The sequence below is a fragment of the Cydia splendana genome, chromosome 15 (assembly GCF_910591565.1).
Source record: "Cydia splendana chromosome 15, ilCydSple1.2, whole genome shotgun sequence".
NCBI lineage: Eukaryota > Metazoa > Arthropoda > Insecta > Lepidoptera > Tortricidae > Cydia > Cydia splendana.
In genome coordinates this window covers 8699472-8715901 of record NC_085974.1, presented here as the reverse complement: position 1 = coordinate 8715901, position 16430 = coordinate 8699472, and the positions used below count along the sequence as shown (strand labels likewise).

General features: G+C 37.9%; 1 protein-coding gene across 1 annotated transcript in view; it reads right to left on the bottom strand.

The window, feature by feature from the left end:
* LOC134797520 (cGMP-dependent protein kinase, isozyme 2 forms cD4/T1/T3A/T3B) overlaps nucleotides 1-15806 on the bottom strand; it is a 92596-nt gene extending 76790 nt beyond the window's left edge. The window contains exon 1 of the mRNA XM_063769770.1: nucleotides 15238-15806. Coding sequence (XP_063625840.1) covers nucleotides 15238-15722 — 485 coding nt within the window. The 5' untranslated portion in view covers nucleotides 15723-15806. The remainder of the gene's footprint in view (nucleotides 1-15237) is intronic.
* Nucleotides 15807-16430: the final 624 nt, after the last annotated feature.

Here is a 16430-nt window from a genome sequence, read left to right as displayed (position 1 = left end):
CATATTTGTTAGAACGTGACAGGCATGGTGACAAATGATAAAGAGCCGACTATCTTAGCCCTACAGGTTCAGATAGAACCGTTTGAACATAATGGACAAACGGAGGCAAGTATGACAGCTATGATAAAAGCTCATTAGTAATTACATTGAAACGTTTATTTTCAAGGGAAAATGTAACCACTGTTGTAAAGCAATATACCTATATATGAATAGTGCTACATACGTAGAGCAGGGCCGCATTCCTGCAATCTACGAGTACAACAGAACTGAAATCTTTCAAAAAAGAATTATGATACAATTAAGGTATTTAAATTACTTAATTCTAATATTGTTTTGTCTATGTAAATGAATTTTTAATTAAATTAGTGACGACTTTGAATGATAAAACCTAGAGTTACCATGGTGACCAGTACAATTTGACACTAGGCTAACGGTTTACCCGGTTAACCCCGGGTTAGTGGGAAGGTGCAAGTGGCAAGGATTAAATGTCAAATACGGCCCTGCAGACATCGCAGACATGCAGTGGCCTAGTTTCCTCACGTCAATGGTGACAGGCAGAGATCGTGATTAATGCACGTCAATGCAAGTTCGGGACCGATCGGAGATTAGAGCGCCTGGTGACACGCTCGGACATATAGGAAATATTAATTAGTGGTCATTTAGATATAGAGGCCAATAGAATTTACATTTTGACATCAAAATGATGCCTAAATGATGTATATTTCATCTATTTGTTATCATTCACCCGTGCATCTTGCTCACGCTAAAACATGTAGGTACGGACATGTACGCGCGAGTGACTACTAAATTACATCATATAGATATAGGTATGTAATTTTCATGTCAAAAGTGGTTCGAATTGGCCTCCTTGACATAGGAAGGGCCATAAAATATGCATTTGCACCTTTTCCAATGATATAAAGTAAAAAAATACCGTGACTTTACTTACGGGTGTGATAAACGCCTATATATAGAATGAATGCAAGTTGGTAATGTGAGTGTGACCGATCGGAGATTAGAAATAAATTAAATTAAATTAATGTTGACATTTATGGACAGAAAGGAAATACTAATTAACGGTTATTTACTTAAGTAAGTGTTAAATGTGTAAATTTAGTTTGACAAATCAAGGTGAATAAATTAGGTAGATAGGTACAATGTGAGATCGTTTAATCAATTACCAAGAAGAAGGAAGTCTTTTATTTGTCTGTAGATAATTTTTTTTTGTGTCACGGGAAAATTAATTCAGTAAGTAGGTAATTACCTACTGTAATTAGCCAAGATCTAAATCGGTTTTGGGTTTCATATAGTTTATAAGGCCCTCAATTAGATGGCTTTATTTGCTGAAAGGAAACATTATTTTACTTTTCCAAAGCAGTATAAACGCAAAAATGTTAGCAGTAAATATTTTAATGCCGGTTGACGCCAATCTATCTGAACGTTTTAAAGAAGTTCCAAGGAAGGCCCATGTTTTTTTGCCACCTTTTCAAAATTAGCTTCCGATTGGAACTTTAGAAGCAAGTTTACAGACACTAAGATAATTTATTGACCAATGAGTTGGTGATGGTAGATTTAATGCAACCCGGCGATGTCTCGAGGCATTAATATCCTCCAATAATGGCGCTGCGTTGACGATGGCACTCCATACTTAGTTAAAATGCGAAAATAATTCAATCAACTTTACCGACTACTTTAAGCGTAATTTTAAGTCCATTTTTCTTTTTCAGAGTAAATTACGTTTATTTATGGCTGCGTCGTAATCGTCTCACGGTTACGCTTTTTAGGTGGTCTGTAATTAATGTAATTATCAGGTATAAGTGTCCAAATATAACCTTCAGGCTCACAAAAAAGGTTGACTCGTATTATCTACACTTAAGGGCGAAGTTACCGTGGCAATCGAAGATGCGACTGCAACAGCAATGCAAAAGGAAAAGTATCACCTTTATGCTCTCGAATGTTATTAACGCATTATGAAGTTGTCAGAATGCATTGCAATAACAGCGTAGTTTATATGAATCGATTTGTCTCTGATATCTGAAATGTTTTGTCATTAAACATTCTGACTCAATCTGAAACCAGTTCGATGCAATTTTAAATCAGACAAACGGGCGCCAGCATTCGCAATAAATTTATTTCTGATAAAAGTTTTAGTATAGGCTAGGCATATTATATGTAATAACTATCTTATATCCTTCCTTTCGGCAAGCCCAGATATGCATATGAGCAAGGCTCCCCGTATCCTTAGCGGGGTCCTTGCTCACAAGAGCTGTGCGCGCGCCACATCGAAAAAACAAAAAAACCTTTTAACACGTCAATTGACAAGTACAACTATAGCCATTACCTCCGCCGAGAAGTATATAGAAAGTTTCAACATGCCTGTAAGTGTAAATGTTCCTAGGAAATTTATTTTCTGACGTGCACAGGAAAGACGTTCAGTCATACTAAAAAAATGTCCCATTCCGCACTGTAGATTAGAGTGGGCGCTTGACGTTTAAAATCGCTGATCTACTGTAATCTAATAAAGAAAACAGTGTACAAGCAGGAGCGAGGTCGCTTTCGTCGGCGGAAGTCGCTAGTTCGCTCCTTCCGTACTGGAACTGCTTATTATGCGCCATTTTTGCTGCGAGCTGATCGACGCAGACGCACGGTATCGAGTCGAGAGATACGCGCAGATCACGGTATTTCTAAAGTAAAGATTTTCCATAATTTGAGAAAAAAAAAACATTAAAAACCATCTATAGAGGCAACTCAAAACTTATTGTAATAAAGAAAAAAAATACTAATTCCCTCTTTATAAAGTAGTTTTCCATTATAATTGGTATATCTAGAAACGTAATCGTTATTTTAAATGCAGTTATTGAATTGATTCATTCGTGACGTATGATGATTACTTCTAGTACCTATATATTTAAAAAAAGGTACAGTCAAGCACATACTGAGGAAAGTTTACTTAAGTGAATCGTTACTTTAATAATTTATAATCAAAAAAAGATGGCCTTTCTGCACACGTGCGAAACAATAGCACTATTATCTGTGTATACGCTATAATTTATAATACGGACCCTAATACCCTATTCTACCCTAAATTGGACCCATGTATGGTACATTGTATAGGTACTACATGCCTTGTAATAAGTAACAGAATCTTGCAAATCTTGTTAGTATTCGTACTTAACGTATGAGCTTTTTGCTGCAAATAATGTTGCCAAGAGTAATGACTTAGATTCCTGTAATTAATTAAACGTAATGTTGTCGCTCTTAAGGACAAAATTAATGGCAACTGGTTTCCAAGACATAAAACTAGCCTTTTCGGACTCAATCCGGTAGATAAATAAGATATGCAGAGATCTTATCTTGGAATGGATGATGCAGAGTAAATGCTTAAAGAATGTCACCGTTTGCTAATGCGATGAAAAGACGTCATGACTAGATATTTATCGGACAGGATAGAACAAACATGCTTGATTGCATAAATAAAGTGGAAATATTTGTGCATATACACAATTAGATAGCCTATAGCCTAATGACAAATTTAAAGCATCAGGTTCGCAAGCAGGGTCACTACCAACGGCCCTAAACAAGTCGTCAAGAGGGAAATTATCAACTTGTAATAGTATATTGTAACTAGGCCCAGAAATTAGGGATTGGCGGCCAAGTACTTTTAGACACGTCACCTTGAACGTCATGCCCAGATCAACGGCTTAGGGCCAGCAATATTGTAGGAACATCCATTGCCAGCTCGCATCGCAGAAGCGCTCGCAACTTGATGCTTTGCAAAACATAATGACAAATTGACAATATGTCTGCGCGTGTATGAGAAAAATACAAAGTATGTATTGCTTGACGAGAGCCTGGTCAGTGGTCAGATTATTTTAATCTAGTAAGTAATATCTCGTACTGGCCACGGACCATCTCCAATATTAAATTATGGAAATTGACCGGACAAAACCCAAGGAGAAGGCTAAGGAGATACTGCGGAAATATTTTACGAAGGCCAAACAACCACCTATCCAAGCAAGGGCGGACCTGGAAAATTCCCGGAAAAAGAGGGAAAGGTCGCCCACGTACCACCTGGAGGCGCACAGTGGAAAAAAAGGCAGCATTAGTTGGCCTCGGCTGGGCGGAGCTGGAGGAGGCCGCGCCGGACCGCGAAAAATGGAAATCCCTTCTGAGAGCCCTATGTCCCTGATGAGGGATAACAGGATATCATCATCATCAAGTAATATACTGGAGGAATCGACTGAAGTGTCTCGGCCCTAAAATTCGAGTATAACGCCCACGCAAATACGCAAGTGACGCAAGTCCGAAAGAGTTAAAGCAAATAATTTCGTGTTAGCCAAACATGCGATGTGTACATTGACGTTATGCCCTTCACTTCGCCAGGTTAGGACCTGGCACTAAAAGGACTTGAAAGTTGTGAATATTCTCGTACATGTAATAAAGTACGTTTTCTACAATCTCCATATTTAGGATTTCACGCAACATCAATTTATTGGATGTAGGTACATGTAATGATGTGCACTAAATAAACGATTCTCTTTAGTCCACTGCTAGTTACCAGTCGGTAAGAACGCTTTTTTACGTGCTTGTATTGTAAAATAAGGAAATAGTGTTCTATTATAACTATCCATTAAAAAATTCAGTTATACCTGGAAAATGGTTACGTTACCGGAAATATTACTACATATTTTTTTACCATCCCTAGAAACTGGAAATGAGTATAATTTTTTATAGCAATGGCATAACTATCATTGGTTACAGACAATATCAATTGCTATTTGCGTAATAAAAGCCTTCGAAAATAATGGAATGTCATTTAAAACTAAAATACTAATATTAGGAAAATGTATTAAATTACCGTAGAGAAAAAAAAAGTTTAGGGAACATTTTCGAGCATGAGAATGATCGGATCCATCTCTAAACACTAAACATGGCGTAAGTAATTGGTAACCATGTAGTTAACGCCCTCTAGTAGCAATTTATACATACCTAACATATCAAGTGTTAAATAACGATAGGTACATCAAGGTAATTAGCGCCATGTATGGGCAATTAACATCGTATTATCCAGCGATTTCATGTAATGAGGGCTTCGTACAGCATTTTTGTCACTGGCTAGTTTTCTAAGAAACAACATTATGAATACAAATATAAACTCTGTGATGACATTATGAGTAAATATTCGGAAGACAATGTCGGCAGTAATACAAAGTATCGCATTTTTTAATCATCATCATCTTCCTTTTTTTATGAGAAACTAGATTATAACGAATGATTATTATGAATATTATGATCACAAAACGGTATTACTAGAAATATACGACCGAAAAATTATATGTGAGCCAATATAGACCTGCTGATTAAGATAATTGAATGGCAGCGCTTAACAAATACTGTACCTTAAAACTTTTCGCGTATTTTAATTAAAATTAACTGTAATTTAACAATCGGTCCTAACGTAAGAAAAATATACCAATACCTTTACTATGCTAATTTAAGCAAAAACTAACACGCTAAACATATTTACAGTCCGCATCTCACAAATGGGGCATTATCTGTGAAAAGGGACCTTATTGTCGATGGCGCTTACGCCGCACAGCGTCGCGCGGCATTGTATATACAGCGGAGCATCGATATTAATGGCGTAAGCGCCATTGACAATAAGGTCCCTTTTCATAGATAACGTCACAAATTGCGATCCGCGGACGGGAGGCGTCCCGAACTGGTTATGATTTCTTCCACGCGGTGGCTACTGGTTCGGTGCACCGCTGATATATGGTCAGGCGCTTTCTGATGTAGTTTTAAAATAGCTCAGGTATTTCAACTGATCCACACGGCGCGATTCGGGAAATGAATTAGAGATTCACTAGATATGAAATAGTAAAGATATGTGACGTTCCACGGCAAAAGGTACCATTGCCCTGGCTGAATATTGGAGCGGCGTTAATAATAGCGTAAGCGCCAGCCGCCATAAGGTATTATTTATTTATTTATTGATCAAATAAGTAACACAGCATTACATTATAAAACCAAGGCACTGTGAAACTACAAAAATGTTTGCCGTGGAATGTCACATATCTTTACTATTTCATATCTAGTGAATCTCTAATTCATTTCCCGAATCGCGCCGTTATTCCTTACTCAAAACCTTACTCGCGCCGTTATTTCTTACCTATGAGTACGTATATCGTGTTGTAACATGTCAATAATTGTCTTGTTTGCCTCTTTTGTGGGGAAAATCTTACAGCTGTATTCGAACAATGAGATACGTCAAATACTAGATATTGAAACAATATGTAGGTACTTATTGGATATGTCAGTGTCAAAAAAGTGTCGAAAGTGAAGTTTTTGTTTGAAGAAACGTCACTTTTGACACTTGTTTGACACTGGCATATCCGATCCATATTGTTTCAATATCTAGTATTTGACGTATCTCATTGTTTGAATACGGCTGCTAGTATTAGTAGATACGAGGGTTGCACTGAAAATGTCGGGAATAGAGAAAACTGTCGCATCTAGACGGTCAATCTTTATTTTAATACATACTTAAACTCAAACTGACCACGCATATAAATTTTCTTTTGAAAGTAATCATTCTGTAATGCACACGGCTCATAATCCCAAAGTCCTTTTTGTATGGCGATTTTGGGGCCTTAGTGGTTTTGTATGAAATTCGTGGAGTAGCCAACGGAATTGAAGTTTTTTTACATATATATATATATATAAAAGATTTTTTTACTGTTGTCATATGAATATTTAGGAATGTCGAAATCTGCCGATATGCAACTTTTTTGGCAGTCTTTTTAATTAACAGCACAAATGCGATTTTAATTTTTGACGTCGCTTTGGAATGACATGCTTCTTTAAGATCACCCATGGGATAAAATGAAAGTGACTTTCATATTTAATTTTAACTGCAAACGAGCGTACGATGAACTCTAGTTCATAAAAAAATAACAGAAGCCCATTGTAACTTTTATTTGTTCGCTGAGGGCATATTAAATTAAATTAAATTAAATATTCCTTTATTTCAGACCTGTGGCCCATAAAAGTTGTTAGTAACAATGCCTTATTCTATGTTAGTATACAAAAAAGTAAAAACTAATAACAATTAAAATAACAACTAAATAAATTAATATCTATATTTTACACAAGCCCCAGCATTGTTTGCCTCCATTTGTTATAAATGGGGCAGTCAAACCTATACGCAAACAGTCCCAGGATGCTGTTGCTGCTGCTTCGAACGCGACTGAGCAAGGAGGCCACTTTCTTGCGGATGATGGCGTGGAACCCGTCCGTGTGCGCCTCCGCGAACATACCAGATGCGCTACAGAACCGGGGCAGCTTCATCAGCATCCTGAAAATGTTGTTGTATTGGATGCGCAGAACATTGGCAGCCTTACGGGTGTATGTCACCCACAGACTGCTCGCGTAAAAAGATTGGCAATATGCCTTAAAAAGTGCCACTTTAACCGGCTTAGAGCATCGAGCAAATCTGCGAACAATCATGTTACCCCTGACTGCCAATGCTCTGCGCTCCCTTTCAAGGTCACTGTCATCTTTCAAGTCTTCGGTGACTACATGACCTAAATATTTAAATTTAGTCACCACCTGAAGTGCGCTGCCGTTCAACTTAATGGGCGGAACATTCATCGGCTTTATTTTACCGCTCTTAAAAACAAGCACTTCACTCTTATCACAGTTATATTTGAGCCCGTGTTCCGTCGCATAGGCTTCACAAATAGCGACGAGTTCTCGGATTGACCTCACCGACGGCCCCAACAACACCATATCATCCGCATAGCTGATATTGTTAACACACGTATTGTCTATGTGACAGCCTGTATGAGTGTTGCTGAGCTCGCCTATGAGGTCATTGATATATAGGTTGAAAAGCAGAGGAGACGTAAGTCCCCCCTGCCTCACACCACATTCCATGCCATATGAGTGTGACAAAGCCGAGCCCCACCTCACCTGATTCTGTTGATGACCGTACCAGTACCTCAGGATAGATATACATTCAGCCGGTACACCCGCGCCCTCCAGTTTGTCCCAAAGCTTGCTATATAATACGGTATCAAAAGCTTTTGACAAATCTAGAAAGCACGCGTATACCGGTGAGTTCCTCTCTGTGTAATAATTGACTGTCCCCTTGAGACACAAAATTGCTGATTCTGTAGACAACCCAGCCCGGAACCCGAACTGGGCATCATGCAGTTTTATGTGCCGCAAAAGAACGTCATTTAATAGGGCATCACACACCTTAGCGAGGATGGTAGCAAGTGAGATAGGTCTGTAATTAGCAATGCTGGCCACATCACCGGTTTTGTTCTTTATTATGGGGACTACAATCGTCTTCGTCATCTCACTAGGCACGAAACCATGCCCTAAACACAAATTAAATAAAAGAGCGAGAACCCTTGGCAAATGCCCCCCCGCGTGTTTCAGGTGCTCAATGCTGAGGCTGTCGTAGCCCGGTGATTTCCCTCGCTTCATTCCTTGTATCGCCTTTTTAACCTGCTTGGCCGTGAATACGACAGAACGACCGGTCACACTCAGCTCAGCATTGACCGCCCGAACCGTAGTGCCTTGCCCGTGCGTGTTGGCTTGGACGCTAAAATATCGTTTGAACAAGTTGGCGATATCATTTGAGTCACTTATTCCTTCTATATCAGTAGGTTGGCCCGGCTTAACATTTAACTTGTTTGTCTGTTTCCAAAAGTTTTTAAAATCCTTACTGGCATGCAAAGAAGCTAGACTATCCATTTTTAGCTGTTCCTGTCTATCTTGGCACCATTTTAACCTGCGTTTAAAAACCTTTCTACTTTCACGCATATTGAGATACACTGGGCCACAAGTCGGTTTCCCAGCTTGGACCCAGGTAAGAAAATGCAGCCGAGCCTCCCTGTGATAACGAGCGACATATTTGTTCCAGCCTGCGATATACCCACCTCTTCTCTGCGGTTTTCTTTGCCTGTAACACGCACTTGCCGCATTTGACAATATTGCTATGACATCACAATACATATTACGCAGCAAATTTCTATGACCTTCACAAGTACAAACCCTATCAGCACAGTGTGTAAGTTCAGATGGGAAATCAATTTTCTTCAACTCTTTATCACACATTCTCTGATAGAGTTCCACCTGTTCAGGTTTTCTTTCGCCCCAAATAACTCTATTAATGTCATTGTTAATAGGGTGACTCAACTTCAACTTAACTCTAAACAAGTTACACTGTACAAATAAGGGCAAGTGATCTGACCACATAGCATCATTTTTAATCCACACTCTTTTGACTGTCTCTAAGGCCGCGCTGGTAGTAATACAGTGATCTAGCCATCTAGTAGACCCGTGTGCTTCGCTCACAAAAGTAAATGTCCCAGAGCCATGCCCTAGCAAGTCCATATCCACACAATGTAGACCTTGGTCTTCACAAAAAGCTAGCATCTCATTACAAAACCGTTCTTTAGGGTGCGCGTTAAAATCTCCCATTATGTACACAGCCTCAGTGTCAATTTGATCAGTTATGACAGAGTTAATTATACCTAAACACTCCGTGAACTCGGGTAAATTCTCTAAACTGTTCGTTGGCATGTAGACACTGAAAAATAGCACTGACCTCTTACTTATTGTCATTTTCACAGCCGCCACTCTCGCACTATTACAGTTAATAACACTTACTGAGTCGAAAGTAGATTTTCGCCATAATATAGCAACCCCTCCGAAAGGCCTTCCACGTAGGACACCTGTCGAGGTGTCCACTGCCGAGGTCCCAGTACTACCAAAATCACCGTCCACAGTGTTCAAGACTCCCAGATCATGTGACGTCAACCACGTCTCTTGCAACGCAACGACATCCGCCAATTTGCAAAGTTGTCTAACACCTTCCATTGACCTTTTCAGACATTTACAATTAAAAGAAACAAAGTTTGTCAACTGTTTATTGTCACTATCCATTTTGTGAAAGGTTAATATTGAAAACCGTTTAAAAATATGATCCGAAAAATCACTTGGCCAAAAATTCAAATAATGTTCGACATACAATTTTCAAATTGCCAGTAATTCTTAAATACAAATGACAACCAAATGGAATATACCTTAAAAGTTTTATAAAGAGTTACATTTTTATAAATTATATGCCTGTTTCTATTATGTTATTTCTAAGTGTCCCATTCCCGAATATTTCAGTGCGACCCTCGTACAGCCTTACTTTACTACTAAAACTTCATTTTACTCGTATGATTCTGGACCGGAGCACGACGCATTCTGATGTATTTTTTAACTGGTTTAGATGTTTCAACTGATCCCTATTCCTCACACATTCTGAGTGTAATTCTACAGATTCAACATGAATAATGTTAGAACTAATACTAATATCAGCTTTTATATTATTTATATTTTTAAGGAGAGTTATTAAAACTACTGTATACGATCTACTGTAATAAGACTAGTAAGATTAATAGGTTACTTAAAGTTCCGCTTCTGGAGTACCGTCGCTTAAAATACCGTTTTCTGCGGGCTCAGCACGGTTCCATTTTTATCGACTATCACTATGCGCGTCCCTTTCGCACTTACATACTTGTTAGAACGTGACAGGCATGGTGACAAGGGATAAAAACGCAAACGTGCTAAGCCGCCTGATGTACCTACATATTTTTAAATAGTTTTGGCATTCGAACTGATTCGCATCCGCAAAGATTACTTACTTACACAGCACCTAAAGACTAATCCTTGCTTGCCTCACGACAAGAGATAATGTACCCACTATACTCAGCCATGTTTTCCCCCGTTTTGGTTGTATGAACGAATAAACATGGTACGAGAAATAGAAAGTTATAAATATTTATATTTAGTAAATATTACGTAATACAATATAAGCAAAATATTACTGTTAAATGCCTAGGTATGTATATAATAGGTACATGCCTAATAAATTCAACAGGACCCACATATGTAAACGATAATCTATATAACTACTCTACTATTGAAGTTATCGTTTCATATTAAACACCAACTCGACTCCCTTTAATAAATTATTGAAAATAAGAGGTATCAAGGAACAGGATCATTATATCACGAATTAACCCAATTTGTCAATGCAAAATTGCCGCGCCGCAATTACCGCCCTATCATAAGCAGGCCAACTAATTATCATACTGATATTAAACACAATTAGTAACAATAAAAGAACAATAAAGAATTATGCTGCAGACTGCAGATATCCTTAGGTTTCAATTAGCAACAATTCAACCCCGATGTCCTTTCTCGACATGAACAATAAAACAAACAATAACACTCTTGAATATCTTGACACAGTTTTGATTCGTACCCTCTTGAATCCGTTTGGAAATAAAGAAAAATATTGTGGCAAATCTGTGGCACACCCATACCTTATTTCACAAAACAAGGTCTACCGCCTTCTTGACCTGGTTCTTATGTATGAGTTCGCGGGAACGATGACATATTAACCACAAACGCGCCTTTTAATTGAGTAAAAATTACTATACCCTTAATGCTACCTACCTGTACATAAACGTAAAGGTTAATTTTGGAACGACATTTCTCTGAATGCTACTTTTGGGCGTGTTCTTACAGTTGAATTTCCACCCCGTTTTCAATTAACTTTAAAGTGTTCGTCATTTCTCACGCCAAGAAATTATAGTAATCCGAGAATCAAGAGCGACGATCTGAAATCCAAGCAGTGCGATAGTGCCATATTTATTGGTTATAGCTATGCAACTTGTTAAAATTCAGCCGGAGTATCAAACTTACGACTAAGTGATAAATTTACCTCCTTATCGGCTATCCTTAAGAAGTTCATGTCAAAGGTCAGTTTAATATCACGAAGTTTCATTAAAAATGACGTTTGTGAATGAGATTATATAACAATATTTTATACACTTATATCAAAAGATAAACACGAAATGTAAGATGTTAAAATCACAACGCTAGTCTAAATAATGATTGAAGAAATCGTAAATGGATTAAATTATTTCGAGTACTATCACATTATCAGATTAGATAAGATATTTTGAAAGAGGCTTGTTTAAAAGATATGACGAAGGACACAGCTCTGGCTTTATTCGTAATCTTCATTTGTTTCACTAGTTCCTAAATTAGCATACATGTGGAGGTTAAGTAAACAAGATAGATGTAATGATGACAAATGAAAGACAAAATTTGAACTCACGTGTCTGTTTTTGGCTCTGAATTAGCCATGACTTTGGAACACGATTTGATGCATTTTCTTGAGTGTGAGACACTTTTACCCCTCGAAGTCACAAACACTTGTGAACCACCACGAGTTATTGGCATGGGTTTGGAATCACCTGAATCAATAACGGAATATAATTCCCTCAACAAAAAGCAACTGTTATTAAATTTGCATTGCTAACCTACGGAACACAGCTAGATATGTGTTTCATTTCTAATAATAATACAATTAATTTCATCTTTTTTAAACAGTAGCCGTTAATAACAACATAAACGATAAAACTGATATCTACACTGAGACCTACATAGAGAACCCCTTCAAGTTTATGATATGTATTATCATAATTGAAATCGATGTAAACCTACATATGATCTAGATAAGTCTAACTATGTAAATATTAATTTGCATGGCAATTATACAACTATGATTAATAAATGCAATTAGTCAAAGATATACAAATTATTAGTAGCTTTAAAATATTGCTTTAGTCAATTCAAGACCTAAGAGCTAATTCATAATCGAACACGAAATTTCATAAACATGTTCAAATAATATTGTTTATGCTCATAAATTACGTCATCTATTTTTGACGATTTTTGACTCCCCCTCCCCCCCCCCCAAATCATCCAAAAATCATGCTTCGAATGACCCCGTTTCCTCCTACGTCATGCTACCATCATCCGATGTCCAGACCCCCCCGCCCCCCATTTGAAATGACGTAATTTATGAATAGCCCCTAGGACAGTTTTTTTATTTATAAGTTTTTTATTATGTTTCTACCCATTTGTGTTTTGTCAATTAATTAAATAATGACGTATTATTATTATAATCCCGAAGTTCAAGTATATGTCAATAAATTTGAATGTTTTGATGTGACGTGGAGATAACCATACCATACTTCCTAGAGCGGTTACACAACTTTACATTTGGAGCCTCCAAAAGAGATGAGATGCGTACTATCAGAAAAGTTATCTTAGTTTCCTTGAACTAGTGTTTTTGAAATAGTACATTAACACGTACAATACATACCTATAATTGGTTCTGATTATTCTTTCCTAGTAATAAAATCGCATAAATTTTAAATAAAAATAACTCACGTAAATGAAAATAAACATTAACCCACTATACAAAAGACTTTTATCTTTAATTATAATGAATAAAGATAGTCATGTGATCTAATTACAATTGCAAATTATATTTATCGGCTAAATTTCATTGCATGTCTACGTACTGCAGCAGTCCCACTGCATCAAGCGAAAGAAATATTTTTCAACACACCATTGATTTAAACAGGTTTCTTACAATGTCCTTACGAATGAAGACGTTTCTCAACAGTCGTTATATTTATTTAAGCCTGTACAAATGTGCATTTTCGCAATGGTCTTAAAATCTCCACCACTTTTTTCTACCAAATCGTTGTGTATCTACTGATGACTGAGATTAAAAATGGTTTTAGATTAGGATTATTCCAAATAATACTGGTGCTTACGAGTACGTTCCGTAATTTCTGGAATATCCATTGCAAGGTCAAATCAAATTCTACTTAGTTATCGATTTCCATCGACACCTACTACTCAAAACAATTGAACGTCAGATCCACCGATAACCTGTCAGTTCTGGTTGACGTGGCCTAGAAACAAGCGATCACATGATCGAAGGATGCAGACAAAATTAACCAAATTAGCCTTCCCGCATGTCGCTGCGTTGCATACGAAAAACGCCAAACTTGGTTGAAATTCAGGATCACCCATGCTATTACGATCCGTTTTAACCCTTTAACCGTTTGACATTCCTTTCTAGTCATTCGATTTCGAACCGTAATTCTTATAGTAGAGATGCGTTTTTGTTTTAGTATGATGGCAAATATGTTGCCGCTACGGACTAAAGGGTTAGGTGATCGCGCGTTAAGTACCGTCACGACGAGAATACTAATTTTATCAATGAGCGAGTGCTTAGTTCTTTTTGGCTATTACATGACCTTCTAGGCTTGTTTATGTCTATATGCGGGTAAATTGTTTACGTTTTGTTTGTTAGTTTTCTTACCCATAATTTTCCAGTAGGACATCGTAGAATACCTTTCACTACAACTTGGAATTACAACTCTTTTATACGCGTTAAGAATTATTTTATAGGTATAGGGAACAATGCTATCAAAAAATGCACGAAAAATAAGTCTTCAATTAAACAAGGCGTTTTAACGTCCTCAAAAAGAAGTTTTATTACTTAACGTTTCTGATGAAATTGTGATAAGCGACCTTGAACATGTAAAACTTAACGTGTAGCATTTTGGACTTATCAGATGCCAGATGTTTACTTTATATAGCATGGTACCCCGAACTTTGATAAGGGTAACATAAATATCCTGTTCGAAGTTCAAGATTTTCGTAGCATGGTTAGATTGGTTAGCGTAAATTTTTTTTTTTTTTTGGTATCATGTGACTATACAATTACCATTCATAATGGACAGCAGGATTTCAGTTCAACAAACAAACAAACAAAGTTAAGGCTCTGAAAAGAGTGCCAATTGAAATTGATGTGTGATATTCAACAACCCATCACGTTTTTTCAGTTCGTGAACAAAGAATGATCTTCCCACAAATTGTGATAATCATCCACAACAAACATGACATTTCTTGAACGTAAATTTGACTCATTATATCCATGTTACCTACGAGGAAACATTACTGGAAAATTATTTTATGAAGCATTGTTATATTTCTGTACTTAGAACCGTTTACAACTCTACAGCAGACTAGGATATCATAAACAACATTTGTTTGCATCAAAGTATAAACAATATTAACTAACTATGAATTATGATTCATCCTATTCTAATCTCTATTAATAACATGCACCCGCAGCGTATCCTCGATGCATTTATCAAGCACTCAACGCATTGTCTGCAAGATCAAAATAGTTTATACTACAACTACTACAAGCTTAAAACTGCATAAGAATTCCATATATTTTGCGTCAACGCGTTACGAAATATTTAGGAATTTGATAAGAATGGTACTCACGATTCGTTCTTGTCATAGACGGGGAAGGTCTGGTGCGCCAGGTCTTGCAGCGAGGAGCTGGTCTGCGGCTCGGCGGAGATACCCTGGGCCCTCTGCTTGCGGGGCGCGCGGGAGGCGCGAGCGTACTGCTGGTACGGGAATACGCTCTGCAGCTTGTCCAGCTGCGAGCGCAACTCCAGCATCTCCTGGTCGCGTTGCTTCAACAACGCTTCCAGTTCCCTAATCCTTTCAACTAAAGGCTGCATATCGTTTGTCACAGTCGCGTTCGCGACACAATTCTCTGAATCGGAATTCATGCTTGGAGTCCCCATTATTCCGTTCAGTTCGATGTCTCTATAAGTCTCGTTTAACGCGCGCCTATCGCCGTTGACTGTGGGAGCCACGGTAAGAGCTCCTCCACCAGTATGCACTACAACCCTCGGCTCATCGTCAGCAGCTACACGCTGTGACGATCCAAAGCAGAGGGTATCGAAACAGACGCGCATTCACTCGGCTACCGAGCACTTCACAGGAACACCACTGAGGTTTTCACTGGGGGGGGGTGAGGTTAGTTTTAGTTTGGTTACACTGACACTAGTGGACGGTGTACGAGCACAGGAAGCACGGGAAGTGAGCGACGTGCGACGCGAGCGCGGACGGGCGGTGTAGTGGAGATACGCGCGCGCCGCGGATCGGCCGCCGCGGAGTCAGGCCCACGTGCCTCGACAACGTCCTGCAAACAAATACAAAACATCAATATTACAAAATTATCAAACAATTATCTAAGATTTCATAAAAAATATTATAATGATTTTTCTTTTCAAAGGAGTCATCTTAAGAACGTAGGTAGAAACCTACGCTTTATATAATTGTACAAATTGAAAAACAAAGCTTATTATCACCTAAGAAAATGCGCCATTAAAAAACTTTATCGAACACAAAAGACTGCGTTCATTGTCCCGATCAACGAGTGTTTGTCGAAATATCTGATCACCTGATTCAGACACAAACCGTCCACATGACCGATATCTAATCCGACTCATCTCCTGCACTGACATTACACCGGGAAGATAACGGGTGATAAGCTGATACGACAGCTTGGTCAATATAACTTATGTCCTAAGAATTATTTTAAAAGTAGTATATATCGGCTAAATGTACATATTACCATTTAGATTGTGCAGAAAATTTAGGTGTGTAATATCTGTTACAAT